Genomic DNA, 15,608 nt, shown 5'->3' with positions numbered 1-15,608 from the left:
ATTCTTTCATGGTGGATATATGTCATCACACATTTTGTCAAAACCCAGAAAATGTACAACACAAAGAGTGAACCCTAATGTAAACTATGGACTTTACTTAATAATAATGTATCAATATTGGCTCATCAATTGTAACAGATATACTGCACCAACATAAGATGTTAATAATAGGGGACCCTCGTGGGGGTTAAGTGATTGGGGGAAATTGGAACGACAAGTCTGTATAGGACTTTTTTGCTTAACCTTTTCTATAAACCTGAAATTGTTTTTAAAAAGGGCTACTAATTAAAAGCAAAACAAAACAAAACAAAACTGGAGCTGGAGGCTTGGGCTCTTCTCCCAGCTCCCTGAGAGGCTTACATGTGGGGTTTGGGATTTGCCTGTGTAATTTCTCAAGCACATCTGTCCACCTTTGGTGTCAGCACAAGACCTCTTGGAATCTTTATCCCTATTTTTATTTTTTCTCAGCTTCCAAATCTAGAACCAAGTCAGAAGTGACTGAGACACAATTTAAGTCAGATCTGTCCTCCTCTGGGTGAACATCCAAATGTGTGGTTCCTTACTTCCACAGCCTGTGGCTCTCCAATGGCAGGGACTGTCTCTGTCACCTGCGTGCCTGGCACAGGGACGGCCCGACCAGGCTTTCTGGTGTGTGGGGAACTAAACTGTTTTAAAATTCACCCCCTGTACTTGGCTTGTGGTTCCAAACCAGATTCAACAGAAGTCCAATCAACTCAGGTTGCTAAGGGAGGAGGGCGGCAAAGTGGATGGCCCAGGCACACTCAGGAAATCCCAGATAAAAAACAGGACTGCAAACTGCTGGTGGTATGAGAGTGTGAGCTGGGTATCCCTGCGTCTCCTAGTCAGGCCTAGCACAGTGCTGTGCACAAAGCAGACGTTCAACAGATTCCTCTTAAGTGAATGATAAGAAAGGCAGACAGGGCATCCATGCTTACATCCCCCGACATGGAACAACCGGTACACCCACGGACATTCCTGAGGGCAGTTACCTTGAGGAAGAGAGAAGAAACTGGGCTCTTTCTGTTGCAGCCTTGCACACTGCTTCCTGGCTTCTCTGAAACAGATGCTCTAACAGTAGCATTCTCGGGACATCTCTCCTATTTTCCCCCCATATACATATACTCCAGAATGCATTTAATGCATTTTCTTACATAAAGCTATATGTAGTTATTTCATTTTGCTTGAAACTCCTATTACATCCCTTTTGAGATTCAGAAAAGGCTTGCAAACTAGCAAAAATAAAATAAAATAAAATGTGAGCACCACTTACCAACCAGGTTCTATTCTAGGTACTGGGAAGACAGTGAAGGAAGAAAAACAAAGTCCCTGATTCCACTGATCTTCAGTCTAGAGGGGAAGCAGGCAATAACCAAAAGAACAAATAAACATGAGCCAGGAGGTGATAACATGGAGGAAAAGAAATAAGGTTGAAGGGAGAAAGAATGATGGTGGGAGTGCTGTTTAATAAAGTGTGGTCAGGTTTAGGTGACCATGAAGCAGGGGGCCTGAATGAAATGGGGGAGGGTGCTGTGCAGGCATCTGGGGAGAAGCCTTCCAGGCAGTGGGCAAATGCAAGCACAAAGCCCCTGGGAGGAGGCTGCCCAGCCAGTGTGAGGAGCAGTGAGGAGGCTAACATGGCTGTGGGAGTAGGCAAAGGGGGAAGGGAGGCCTCAGAGAGAAGGGGTGAGGTGAGGACTCCTGAGAGGGAAGGTGTGAGGTGTTTGGATATTTTCTCTGAATCAAACAGGAAGCCATGGAAGTTCTGAGCAGAGAAGTGACCTTGTCTAGGTTTTATTTCACAAGTGTGACACCGATTTTTCTATGAAGAATGGGTGGAAGCAGAGACAACACTTAGGAAGCTTATTTTGATAATCTAAGTCAGAAAGGTTGATAGAAGACAGGGCGGTGAGAAGGTACACAATTCAGGAAACATTTTGAAGGTAAGGCCAATATTATTGGCCAATTTAAAGTGGAGCATGAGAGAAAGAACATAGTCAAGGATGACTCCAAGATTTTTGGCACACCTGGTAGAACGGGATACACTGAGTTGGGGAAGAAGCAGAGGGGAAGGCTTGGGGGGTTTATCTACCCAGTGACCAGGACCAAGGACTGGCATCGAATGGTGCACCTGAGGCAGGGCTTTGCCCCTCCATGTGTTCCTCTATCTCTCCTTCCTCACATTTCTTTCTCTCCGTAAACCTTGAGCCAGTGAGGACTCTATCAGTGGGCTCTCCCACCTGCTCATCCTTCTAGCTTCCCAATCCTACCAGCAACCCTCCTTTCACTCTGTTCCTCTTTCCTTCCCTAATAATAACAGCTACCTTCTACAGATTGCTCCCAAAGCATTTCATGTGCTTTATGTGAATTATCTTGCCTCTCCTTTGCAATAACCCTAAGAAACTGGTTCTCAGCATCTACGTAATTTGCCTAGGGTCACATACCTATCGACTGGCAAAGCCAGAATTGAAACCCAGGCTTGTCTGGTTCCAAAGCCTCCCCTCAACCAGGATGCTGCACAATCTCAAACCTGGAAGTGGCTCCAGAAATATGGCTCCTTCCTGCAACACAGCCATCTTTCCCAGCACTCCACCCTTCTTCTAATAAGATTCATTCCTGACTTCTGTTCTCTCAGATGGGAACTCCGGAAACTCCACAGATGCCTTCTGTTCCTTCCTCTCTCAAAAAAGAATGTTAACCAGAATTATTTGGCCACGAGTCCTTTTCCTCTCTCAATTCCTCCTGGACCTGAGACCCTACATTGCCAGGTCCCACAAGGCTGGGAAAGGCAGCTTGTCTGGAGGGATCCAGGAGGGTCTCTGACAATACGACCAAAATGCCTCTAATCTAGGCTCCTGCCCTGAGAAATAAAAACAGAACCACAGAAGCAGATGAACCCCTTGTCCCAGACTCTAACCTCTGGCCAGTTCCCTAGAATTTCTCATCTCCTAACTCAATTTGGGTAAGCACAGAGGCCAACGGCCTTGGGCTTCTGAGGTGAGAAGGCACTTCTCACATTTAGAGGAGCGCTTCTCCCATTTCACTGCCTCCTCATAATGTTCGAATAGGCAGCGTATAAAGACAGGGAAATAAAGTCACACTGAGTTTCCATGACCTCATTTCTATTACCCAAGCAGCTGGTCACATAATCATATCTTAAACCCAGGTGTCCTGTGTGCCCCCAAACCCAGAAAACCTTGGCTTCAGGTTTTCCATGTTTGTTACAGAAAAACAAGGAACAAGGGTAACTAACTACATGTCCTCTGCAGCCAAATTGCCATCACTCTCCTAAGCCAGTAGAGAGGTCTGCGCTGCTGTTCTGCAGGTAACTGCCTGTCGAATTCTTTCTGGTGGCTGCTCTATGAGTATTTGCCTGGAAGGTACCATCTTCTGTCAGTTACCTGTCTGTCAAAGCTGCTATTTCCTTCCCTAGGGTGTTTTCTGTACAAGCTGCCACTTCTCCTGACCAGTAAAAAGTATCTACTGGGCCAAATATCTTCTCCCCCTCACCCCACCAAGAGCATGGAGGACCTGCTTGATCAGACTTGCAGAGATCCTAGGAGCAAAAGGATTCATCTGGCAGATGAAGAAGAAGCAGACTCAGGACAGCCAATTCAGACAACATCCCAGGGGAGGGGGGAAAAAATCAAGAGACATATTTTGAGATTAAACCTAAGATGGAGGTCGCTTTCACCACTAGCTGCAAAGTCTGACACCAGCTATGCCACAAAGCCATTGGCTGCAAAGTCTGACACTAGCCAAGCCACAAAGCCTGGCTTCTCCTGTGGGGCTGCTGCTGAGCCATTCAGAATCTCCTAGCTGTAGTCCCAGTTTTAAATTTGAATCTCTTAACAGCAAGTCTTATAAAGACCCTCACCTACCCCTTACACTTTGTTAGCTGTAAAAGAAACAGTTTTCCCAAAGCTAGAAGAGCTCTGCTTTGCGGGAAAGCTTGCTTCATTTCTTTTTCATGAAAAACTTGAGTTTCGGACTCGGCAGACCTGCAATGAAATCTTGGCTCTGCCATTTACCAGCTGTGAGACTAGAACAAGTCCCTGCAATTATTTAAGCTTCAGCTTCCTTATTTGCCGAATAGGATAATAATGCCCGTTTTCACAGGACTGCTGGAGGATTGCAGGGATAATGCTTGGAGTGCTTTAACACAAGGCCTGGCACACAGTAGGTGCTCACTAAATGGCAGTTACATTCTCTCCATCGCTGGAACGGCAGCGGAGGCAGGTAGCTCTGCCTGTTTGGCACTGACAAGCCAACCTCAGTTTGCGCTCCAGGTCCACCGTTAATTCCCTAAGCGATGGGGTGAAAGGCTGCACCGGGAGGTTTGCGTCTCCCATGCCAAGTGAGAATAATAATTCTTCCCTCACACGATGAAGGGTACCTGCTGCTTGTGCGTGCTCCTTCTCTTGGGAGGGAGGCTTGCCACATAAACACAAGGCTTTATTTGTAAAATCTGGAACACAAATTAACCCCATCACAATACCACCTTTGGGGAACCTGTTCAATTCTTTTCACCCACACTCAAGACCTGTATGGTGTGTCAGTGACAAAGGGACTGGTTGCCAATGCAAAACCCACCTACAGAAAGCCACCTTGTTGTTCCTCTTTGGGGAGGAGAGCTGAGCTCCCCCACCCCCCTTCTCCCATTGTTGAAGAAGACCACCCAGTGAAACTTGCTGGCAAGCTGCCACAGTCCAGACAGGCAAAGCCAGGCCTAACTTCCCAGCCTCCAGCTCTGCAACAGAAGCCTATAGAATGAAAAGCACCTGACTGTGGGGCCTTCGCAGATGGCAGACCACCAAAACTCTGAAGGCAGGGTTGCAGGTGATTATTTCAGAAGTCTGTACATTGGATGATCCATTAGACTCCTGGCTATAATACAGCAGATTCATATATAACTTGTTCACTACAAAACATCCATTCATAATGACAGAGGTAAACAGCTGTGAATTTCCAAGACTTGATGTGGTCTCACTTGCAAAAGAGGGCACTGTGTTGACTGATTGCATTTTTAAGTCTCTCTCACTTGGGCACAGCTATGTAAGAACGAAGAGCTCCCCTCACACCACTATGAAATGATAGTCATAAGACCGAAAACAGAAAGACAGAGCAGCCTCTGCTTTCATAGAAAAACGAATAAACCGAGAACTCCCCAATTCTCCTCTCCAATTAACTGTGACCCACACCTAATAAACCTGCTAGGATTGTAATAGTAGGTAAGCTCAGACTAGTAAAGGCACTTGGCTGGGAGTAATCTGGAGAAATACTGGCACAGCCAGGGAAGGTGGGGGAGGGCTCTCTTCCAAAGTCCAATTCCAATGTGGACTTGGTGGCGGGGGCTCCAAGGCCTCCACAGACAGCCAGTTCCACAGGCTCCGCTTTCCTCACCTGCAGCTCCCATTCTGTGTGCTAATTTCCTCTCAGTAGTCAAGGAAGTTTCTGGGCAACTTGAGAGCCCCGCAACTTTCACGTCCTTAAAATAAATGACTCCTCACTTGGTACTGTGGGAATGATTTCAGAGCCACAGACGGTAAAACAAATGGCAAATGGAATTGAAAGGTAAAAAGCTGAATTCAGGCATGTATTTCTAGGATTCTCAGCTAAAATCTCATGTAGATGAAAATTTTTTAAAAAACACACACTTCTCCTTTTCTCCCCGAAAGCTACTCAATAATTGGTTTTAGGAACTTAAGACCCAGATTTCTGCACTTTTGCACAGTTAATGCCGATATCAGGTTTTAACTTTCCAAAAAGTATTTAAAAAAAAACTATTCTGAACGTGAAATGTTGTGTCTCCAGCATACTTAGGCCTACCATTCACTGAGGAAAATGAGTTTTAAGGAAGAAAATAATGAACAACACATACAAGGAGAGATAAAAGAACACTTTGGTACTACTGGTCCCATCTCTGCTTCTAAGACATTGCCTGAGATTGCAACTCCTCTCTCTCTCAAGAAGTTCTCTCCCTCTCCCATCTCCCATCTCTCTCTCTGTTTTTTTTTTTTTTTTTTTTTTTTTTTTTGAGATAGGGTCTCACTCTGTCACCTAGGCTGGAGTGCAGTGGCACCATCTCAGCTCACTGCAACTTCGACCTCCTGGGCTCAAGGGATCCTCCCGCCTCAGCCTCCCAAGGAGCTGGGATTACAGGCACATGCCACCACGCCCGGCTAATTTTTGTTTGTTTGTTTGTTTGTTTGTAGAGACAGAGTTTTGCCATGTTGCCCAGGCTGGCCTGGAACTCCTGGGTTCAAGCAGTCTTCCCACCTTGGCCTCCCAAAGTGTTGCGATTACAGGCATGAGCCACCTTGCCAGGCCAAGAAGTCTTTCTTAATGGACCCATTCCAAGCACTTCAACCCTAGAGTTTGCATTGCAGTGCTCTGCATTTCCCTTCAGGTCGGTAATAGGATTCTGCATGGCGCATGGGCTCTGGTATTAATTCCTGCCAGCCCACGCCTGATGCCAGGCACACAGCAAGCACTCAATAAAAGCTTGTTGAAAGGATGAAGGCGCCAACCTCCACATACTTCACCACCTTCATCTTGTCCAATACTGTCCAAACTCACTTTGGAGAAGAATAAACATTCTTTGCTCTACTTTCCACTGCTCAGCTTCGGGTAATTTTTCTTCAACCCTACCCACCCTACCCATATTATGCCCTTTCCTGTTGCTAACCAGGAGAACGGGTTGAGACTTTCCTCAACATTTTCTCTGGCAACTGAATTAGGTTAACCGTGTCTTTCTGCTCTGATTTCCTCTTACTGCCCAATAATCCTGTCCCAAACATCAAAGGCCTTCTTTGAAGAGAAGGCCAAATTCACCATTAGGAAAAGAGAAATTATTTCCTAACTTTATGTCAGAAAATGGGAAGAATCACAATCCTGCTGATTTTTGTGAGATAAACATTGCCCAGTACATCAGACCACAAGGCATTTGCTGTGATACCACTGACAGAGACATAAACACATGGCTTTCCTCACCCAAACCTACGCGGGACTTTTTCACAGCAAGCTTGGACTCCAAATCCCATAGTAAACGGTTTGTATCTAACATGTCTGACAGAGCTTGCCGCAGAGTAAGGGGGTTCACACAGCCATCACAGGCTTTGACTAAAAGAGCATATGAACAGAACTAGAACTAACCTGAAGTTTAGCCCAGATTCCACTCAAAGTTGGACTCCCAATACTTGAGGATGAGAAAAACTATCTCTAAGTGGTAACACAAAACATGAACAAATGGCTGACCTAATAGGCCAGAGCTATCAGACTGAACAGAAAACCTCACCTACTTCTTCTACTTTCGAGCTGCTACCCTCAGACAGCATAAATGTTGACAAGACTTCATGGGTCATGGGTTCCAGGAAGCTTGTTCTGAAACTGAGGAAAAAGAGAATTATCTCATCTTTTGAACAAAATGAACAGTTCTGAAGTATTTGCTTTTTACAAGGTGCATTGCCATAATCCATAGTAAGTCCTTATCAATACATTTTATAAATAAGAAAACAGTAGAAAAGTGATTTTTCTAAGACCATAGGCCTCCTGACATGTCCAGTTTCCCGGCTCCCTGCTGAAATGAACAACGGATTAAGAACAATGATTACACTTTACAAAACCATTACCTTTATGTTCAGCAGTCCATTTTCATCAATAGTCTTCAAATGTTTCTTAAGAACACATTATAAATAGGCCTCATATAAAATTAGTCAGGCTTACATGAAAGGGGTTTGGGGTGATAAGACAGAGGGCAAGGAATGAACTCAGCAAAAATCAAGGGTCAGCTGCTAGATTGGAGAAGGTGGCTCCTACTGAAGTAATACTATCATGAGGTAGGACAGAGCTACACAGCAGAGCTTTAAGAAATTAGGGTTTTAAACCTAGGTTGTTTTAAAGCTGGGTGGTGACTTGATTATAGGACTCATGGAGAACGGGTGGGATGGTCATAGGTTGGCACTGGGGGCCCAGCCACGTGCCAGCAACAATTGTCAAGGGCATCAACAAGTGTGGTGGTGGCAGGAATGAAAAAGATGGTGGAGTAATAAAAGGAAAGGCAGGAAAGAGCAGGCAAACTTGGGGAAGGTATCTAACTGGGTGGCAGTAGAGATGTAGGAATAGATTATTTCAGTGGTTTGAGTCAGTGTGAATGGAGTTCACAGGCAGAGCTTAGATTCCAACCCCAGTTTCCTAACCCTCCTAAAGGCAGTGCCATTTGAGATGGATCCTCTAAAACTTCCTTCCTGCATTCCACCTCCTCTTCTCTATCCGTTACCAACCCTGAGGGCTCCAATGAAGCAAAACCTTCTTTAGGCAAGCTTTTCATAAACACGGGTTTATAGATTAAAAACAAACACCCTCTCCCACCCCACCCCCTAACCCCAAATATTTGAGTCAACCTCATAAATTATGAAAATGTTACATGTTAAGGCTCCATGTGGGAGCACACTTAGGATCTGGGTCTTTCCAACCAACAGCAAAGTAGTTGGCTACATCTGTTCTCTGAGTCTTTAGTCAAAAATGTAGAGACACTTCAGGGCTGTCTGATGACAAAAGTTTATACTCTTATCACAATTATGTAAAAAGTATGCATGCACATGATGAGCAACACAAGTCCATAGGATTGTGGATAATTTTAAAAACATTTTCTTAATTAGAAGTAGATGCTTGTGCAATAAATAAAAACTGAGGAGGAACCATCCTTTGACTAATAAAGCTTACTCTCCTGGGACAAGGAAGCTTTCAGCCTGGTGCCTGATGCACTAAAAATGTTTGCTGAATTGAAGTATGGAGATGACAAGAAGTTACATATGTTAGAGTAAATAGATTTTTCTAAATGGAACATATTATTTTCTTTCCTCTCCCTCTCAAATTTCGATTCTTTTCTCCTGTCCCATATTTTCCCAGATAGCAAGAGGGCTTAGAGTTTGGAGGAAAGAAAGCAGCTTCCAAATACATAATATCTTTTGGTGCCAAGTTAATATTTTCTTATTCAGAGGCCACAAGGTATTGGATAGCAATTATTTGGTGCACCTGAGTTTTCTGTTGTAGTTTGAAAGACACAGAGATAAACCCTAATTCATTAACCACAGCAGTGGCTTTGCCGAAATTTGAACCCAGACCCCCTAGGGCACGTGGAACACTATGACACATCAGGCTCACTTCTTGCTCTCCTTTTTCAAACCGTGGGGGGTCCATGTGAAAGTCAACTGAATTATTTCATGGGTAAAATCTCTTATTCATTCTTAGGGCATGGAAACCATGTTGTTGAAGAGAGCCAGGATCCCAAACACTTGAAAAAGCACTTCAAAAAAAAAGGAAAATCTCTGGACCCATTTGGAGGGTGGAAAGGAACATAAATCACACTGCTTACCAAGAGTTGGCTCACCAATTAACGGCTAAGCAGAGTCCTCTCTATTTTTTCCCCACACCCTCCCTCTCCAGTTGTAGTCAAAGAACCAACCATTCTGGCTTCTAGCAACCTCTTTTCCCAAGTAAAGCCAGTGGCCTATGGCGTGGGGGACAATTGCTCCCTAGCGAATGCCGCTTGCAGTGATGCCCTTCTGAAGTACCTCGATAGAGGATAAAAGAGACAGTGTCTGAGGTCTCAATCCTCAGGCTTCATAGGTGTGTAGACACCCTCCAGCCTCCTCAAGGCCCAAATTCTGAGTGGTAAATCTATACAGGGGAGGGCAGTGTCAGCAAAGTGGCCCAATGAGGCAACTCTTCTTTCTTTCATTTTACCTCTTTGCATAAACTTATTTGAAAAACTCATATAGCAGGAAAATAATAACTCTACTGCTGTTTCTGCCCGGCCTCTGTCCCACTGACCCCAAGGTGCTTCCAGATTACCACGAGAAGCTTCTGGGTCTCAATTATGAGACCATTAAAAAGTACCAATTATAAGACCTCAGAAATGTTTCTGGGAAACCTGTTACACACCTCAAAATGGCTAACCTCTTGCCTCAGATTTACTTTAAGTTCAGAAAACAGGTCACCCAGATGTACGGGCATCCTAGCCCCCACACGCAGCCCAACAAGACTGTGGTTTAATATTTTCCATGCTGCCCTTGAGAAAACAAAGATTGATTTATTGGCTGTAACCAAAGGGATGAAAAAAACCATCACAGAGCTGGGCTGCCTGTTTAAGACCCAGTTGTGGAATAAATCAGAAATGTTTGCACACTGAAGAAGTTTTAAAATGACATTCATTCAATGGTCAATGTGTACAGAGTTCTGGACAACAAAGAACTAGGTGACAAATGTGTGCTGGGCACAGTGCATCTGCAGGTGGCACAAGGGCCTGAAACCAAAATATAATCTTCACTCAGTCCACTCAAAGAGGTAACTCCGGGTCAAAAACTTAGGCGAACCCATTTGAACTTGCAGAGAAGGGATGAGGGGAGCAGCAGAACACCCCACCACACCCAAAAAGTGCCTGTTTGGGATTGCTGGTGTGTGGTTTTGGTATTCTTAGCTCTACTGCCACATCTCTGGAGGAGCACAACTCTGTTCCAAGCAACTCTGGCACTGCCACCCCCATCCCCAAAACAAAACTCAGCCAAACAAATCCCCAAGGCTCCATTAACTCCTTCAGGTCTGCCTGCCTTCATCCCTCAGATTCTCCCATCACCTGAAAAAGCAAATTAATACTGAGCATCCTGAAACTCAAGCAGGCTCTTCCATACCCCGGATGAAAATTCTTCCTGGGTTCCCTGCCCTCCCCACAGCCCCGTCCCACTGGTTCCAGAGATTCATTTCCCACACCTTCTCACAATTACATCAACAAAAACCCCAAGAGCACAACCCCAGGAGGACGCTGCTGGCGCGAACACACACACACACACGCGCACACGCGTACACGCACACACGAACTCTCTCTCTCACACACACACACACACACCTCTCTCACCGTTGCCCCAGCCCCTCAGACACCTCGGGCCACTCGGCTTCAGCCTCGCCCCTCTGCGCCAACAGCTAAGGATGCTTCCCTCAGGCTGCATCGCTCCCGGTCCGCTGAGTCCCTCATTTTAGTGTTTTTCCGTTAGAAGACGCCAACTATGAGAAACCCTCACCCTCCGAAGAGGCCGAGTGCGTGTTGAGTGACTCCATGCATTTGCCGCCACGCCTCGGGTTCCCCACGGCCTGGCGCATGGTGCCGGGGCGCTGGTGTCAACCTTCGGGGGAAGTTTGGGAGGCTGGCCGGGTTCTTCTTCCACCCGAGAAGCTTTCGGGAACCGCGGAGGCGAAACCACCATCACCCGACCAGACCGCTGCGGCAGGGAACGAGATGCGGCGCCCCTGGGCCCGGCAGCGGCTCGCAGCGGCTGCAGCCCCCGAGACCCCCGGCACCCGCCTCGTCCCAACTTCTCCGCCCGGCGCCCGGCGCGCCCTGCCTCGGCCGCAGCTCCCAGCCCCGGGCGCCCGGCCGAGCGCTGGGACCCGGCTCCCGCCGCCGGCACGTCCCCCGGCAGCCAGTCGCTGGCGCTGCCTCGGCCTCCGGCCGCCTCCCGCCCCCTCCTCTCCCCGAACCAACAATAAACACAACTTTTTTATGAAAAGAAAACAAACTTCAGCGACGTGACTCACCTCTGCTGCAGCCGGCGCCTGGGGAGGGCGAGCCGGGGCCCGGGGGCCAGCGTGGTGGGCGCAGACGGAGCCACACAGCGCCGCGCCGCACGGACACACAACACGCACGGTGACACCGGGGACACACAACACGGGCGAACGGCCGCGGCTGGAGCAACAAAGGAGCCGCGGACGGAAAAGTTGCCGGCCGGAGAGGGAGGGCGCCTGCCGGCGCGTGTGGCTGTGGCGGGCGTGAGGGTGTGCGCGTGTGTGTCTCTTCTGTGTGTGTTTGTGTGTGCGTGTGTGTGTCTGTGTGTGTGTGTCTGTGCGTGCGCGGCGGCTGACACCGGCGGGCCGGGGCTCAGGGTCCCCGCGGCAGGAAGCGGCGGCCGCGGCGGCGGCAGCGGGAGGACAAGGTAGGGGACGCGGCGCCCAGCGCACCCGGTCCCTCCATATGGAAGAAGCTTTTTGGATGACTGAACTCGCAAACAATTCCTTCTTTTGCTTCTCCTGCCTAGGAGCCTCCCATTACCGCGCGAGGAGGAGGAGGGGGGAGTGGAGGAGGCGGGAAGGAGGGGGAGGAGCAAAATGGAGCAAAGAAAAAGTCTTGGAAAGGAAGCTGGAAAAAAAAGTCCCCCAAACTCTAGGGCAGTTTTCCCGTTAACACCCACTTTTTGCTGTGCCTCAGACCCGCGCTCTCTTCCAACTTCTTTTTCTTTGCCATACCAAAAGCACCATCTTCTCCCTTTTCCCCGAACCCAGGGTGTCCCCTGAAGCCCCCACTTTCTCTTTAGCTTCACCTCGCACCCTTGCTCTTCCATGTACAATCCTTCCCTCCTTTCGCCCAGTCTCTTCCAAGACTTTCCTGACACCCACCTCTCAATGGTCTTCTTCTTCTGCAAGACAAACTGTTGGATAAATCGTTAAAAGCAAACTCATCAGAAAATGGGACAGCGGCGGTGGAGAAAATGATAAGGAAACCAGTCTCAGGGAAGCCTTAACGCAGCCTCCCCCGACCCCCTCGGTCGGTTAGGGAGGGTTTGCCGCGTCGTCCATTGACAGCGCCCTGACCTCCATTCATCATCCCAGGATGGAGCAGCGAGGAATGGGGAGGGAGAGCTGGGGCTGGGGCTGGGGGCATGGGTTGGGGGTGCTGGTGGCCACGGAAAAGTTAGTTACCTATGCGTGTGTGTTGTCAGAAAACTTTCAGAGCTGTGGTTCTCAAACTGTAGCAGGACTCCCTGGAAGGCTTGCTAAATCCCTTTGCTGGGCCCCACCTCCAGAGTTTCTGATTCAGTAGGTGGACCTGGGAATTTGCATTTCAAATAGGTTCCCAGGTGATGCTGATGCTGCTGGTCAGGGGCCACGTTTTAAAAACTACCTTTCCAGGGCAGTGAGAAGGCAAATGCTGGGTTGGTGGCAAATTGGATTCCCTTCTTATACTTTAGGAATGAAACACAGGTTGTGAACGGTCATCCATTCCGTATCTTCACTGCAGCTGAGAAAATCGAGACCCAGCAGGGCTAAGCCATTTGTTTAAAGTGAACTGGGAGTTAGTGCCAAGGTGGTGAGGAAGCTGTCCTGGAAATAAGACGGGCAGGCTAGTAGTAGGGTGAATGGGGGTGCTGCCTTCCCTGTGTGGCTGGACAGCTGCACTGGGAGTTAGGAAGCCACTGTGACTTTGAAAAGTCACTTAACCTTTCTGGGCCTCTGGGGGTTGTGTGTGTGTGTGTGTTTGTTTGTTTTTTTTACAGAGTCTCACTCTGTCGCCTAGGCTGGAGTGTAGTGGTGCAATCTCGGCTCACTGCAAAGTCTGCCTCCTGAATTCAAGAGATTCTCCAGCGTCAGCCTCCCAAGTAGCTGAGATTACAAGCACCTGCCATCTATGCGCGGCTAATTTTTGTATTTTTAGTAGAGACGGAGTTTCACCATGTTGTCCAGGCTGGTCTTGAACACCTAGCCTCAAGTGATCTGCCCACTTTGGCCTCGCAAAGTGCTAAAATTACAGCCGTGAGCCACCTCACCCGGCCGTTTTGTTTTTTATTAATTTGTTTCTTGTCAGTAAACATACATACTTTACACTGAGTATAGGACTCTAATTGAATCTGAACCAAAAGACCTTTACAAAGGAAACATAAATGTATTTTATTCCATATTTTGCACTATTTTTTTCTCCTGTATTTAGTCATTCAGGCAGAAGCCAATTTCCTTTTTTGATTTATCAAGTACTTTCAGCTCTGTGCCTGGATTCTTAGGCATGTTCCTCTGGCAAAATGGATCTGGAGGATGATCCATTTTCAGCAAGAAGGTGAAAAGGACTCTGAACTCCCTCTATGAATTATCCACCTACATTTCCTTTTCCTACTTAATCATCCTAATTTTCCTTCCCTTTTAATCTCTAACAATCTCCCCCAACATTCTCAAAGACCTATTTTTCTTTCCAGTCAATGACTATATTAGCTTCCACTTTCTTTTGTCCTCCTTCTGAGGCACAATTCGGGACTACAAGGCCTGGGGTCCACCCTGGGTACAGAACTTTTAATTCTCCCAAGGGAATGGGTCAACCAGCTTCCTCTGCAGTGATAACACTCCTTCTCCCCAGGGCCCCAAGCAGCATATCCAGCCTTCTGTTTTTCAAAGATGATTCCAAGTACCACTCAATGAGAACGTGATGCATGAAGGTCTCAGATTCATTCTTTTATATTCCTGTATATACTCTTTGTTGCTTGACATCTCAAAGATATCTTCTACCCCTTCTGTCGTCTTTCTCCTAGGACTCTCCATTCTCTTACTCTGGTCTTTGGGTCCACACAGCCCTAGGCTCTGAGTTAAAGCATCAGAACACAACAGAACACAAAGAATGTAGCAGTCCCTACCAGCACCATTTAGTCAGGAGAATGACACACTGCCTTGTTCCTTCATGCATGCAGGCTGCTCACCTTTCTTTCTTTCTTTTTTTTTTTAAGACGGAGTCTGGCTCTGTCACCCAGGCTGGAGTCCAGTGGCATGATCTGGGCTCACTGCAACCTCCACCTCCCCGATTCAAGCAATTCTCCCTGCCTCAGCCTCCCGAGTAGCTGGGATTACAGGCACCCGCCACCACGCCAGGCTAATTTTTTTTTTTTTTTTTTTAAGTAGAGACGGGGTTTCACCATGTTGGACAGGCTGGTCTCGAACTCCTGACCTCAGGTGATCTGCCCGCCTCAGCCTCCCAAAGTGCTGGGGTTACAGGCATGAGCCACTGCTCCCAGCCTGCTGCTCACCTTTCTTATAGTTTAGGCAGAATGCAGATCACAGTTTAATAAAGAGGACTTAATTCTGCTGGTGGCATCAAGCACACTGTTGGTACCTCAGATATGTTTATTGTTTTTATTGCTCTTTGTATTAATGTGATTGTGTTTATTACTACTAGTCCTGTAAGAACAACGTATCTGAATTTTCTCCCCACTCCATTTTGCTTAGAGGGTATTTCTTGCCTAATTCCCTCCTCCCCTTTCGATTAGTTTCTCTATCCTAACCCACCCCAACCCATTCCAGCATCTCTAGCCATTTCAAAACAGTTAGGTGGAGTCTGGATTTTGTAAGGTGCTTTTTGCTACTGTCCATTCTGTTGATGGTGATTTACCTCTAGCACCTTGCTTTCTTGGAAATGTTATGGGCCTCCACCAAGAAGGAAGCATTTGGTATGGAAGTGATCATCACATTAATTTATAATGCTTGGTGGGGGGAAGGAGTGGGGAGGTGAGTAGGGATTGTAGGTCTATATAAGTCACTATGTTGCTAGGCTGTGCAGAATAAACTGGAAGGAATTCAGTGAATGACATGAAAAGACGTGGTTTCCTCTCAGTGTGCTGTAGATACTCTACCTGTATCATATAAACAGGGGTCTCCTTGACTGTGAAAGATATCTGGAGAGGATTATGCTGAGAAAATTATTAAGATGTAGACAAGAAAGAAGGACTTGATGATTTTTTCCTCTGTTTTAATATAAATCTGCTTTCCTGATTATAAAATATGTG

At 47.1% G+C, this 15,608-nt stretch overlaps 1 protein-coding gene across 8 annotated transcripts in view; it reads right to left on the bottom strand.

Annotated features, from left to right (window-relative positions):
* Nucleotides 1-12,598, bottom strand: part of BOC (BOC cell adhesion associated, oncogene regulated) — a 76,319-nt gene extending 63,721 nt beyond the window's left edge. For 3 of the 8 annotated variants that reach the window (XM_063661634.1, XM_063661636.1, XM_054480663.2), the window contains exon 1: nucleotides 7,316-7,407. Coding sequence is in view for 3 of the 8 variants with exons in the window: in XM_063661633.1 (XP_063517703.1) it covers nucleotides 7,316-7,407; nucleotides 11,611-12,410 (892 nt within the window). In the remaining 5 variants the exon portion in view is untranslated. Of the gene's footprint in view, nucleotides 1-7,315; nucleotides 7,408-11,096; nucleotides 11,425-11,610; nucleotides 12,426-12,465 lie in introns of those variants that run through there. The other 5 variants (XM_063661638.1, XM_063661639.1, XM_063661633.1 and 2 more) reach the window with 5 other exon arrangements.
* Between the last annotated feature and the right edge of the window lie 3,010 nt (nucleotides 12,599-15,608).

The sequence above is a fragment of the Pongo pygmaeus genome, chromosome 2 (genome assembly GCF_028885625.2).
Source record: "Pongo pygmaeus isolate AG05252 chromosome 2, NHGRI_mPonPyg2-v2.0_pri, whole genome shotgun sequence".
NCBI lineage: Eukaryota > Metazoa > Chordata > Mammalia > Primates > Hominidae > Pongo > Pongo pygmaeus.
This window is presented reverse-complemented; position numbering and strand designations above follow the sequence as displayed.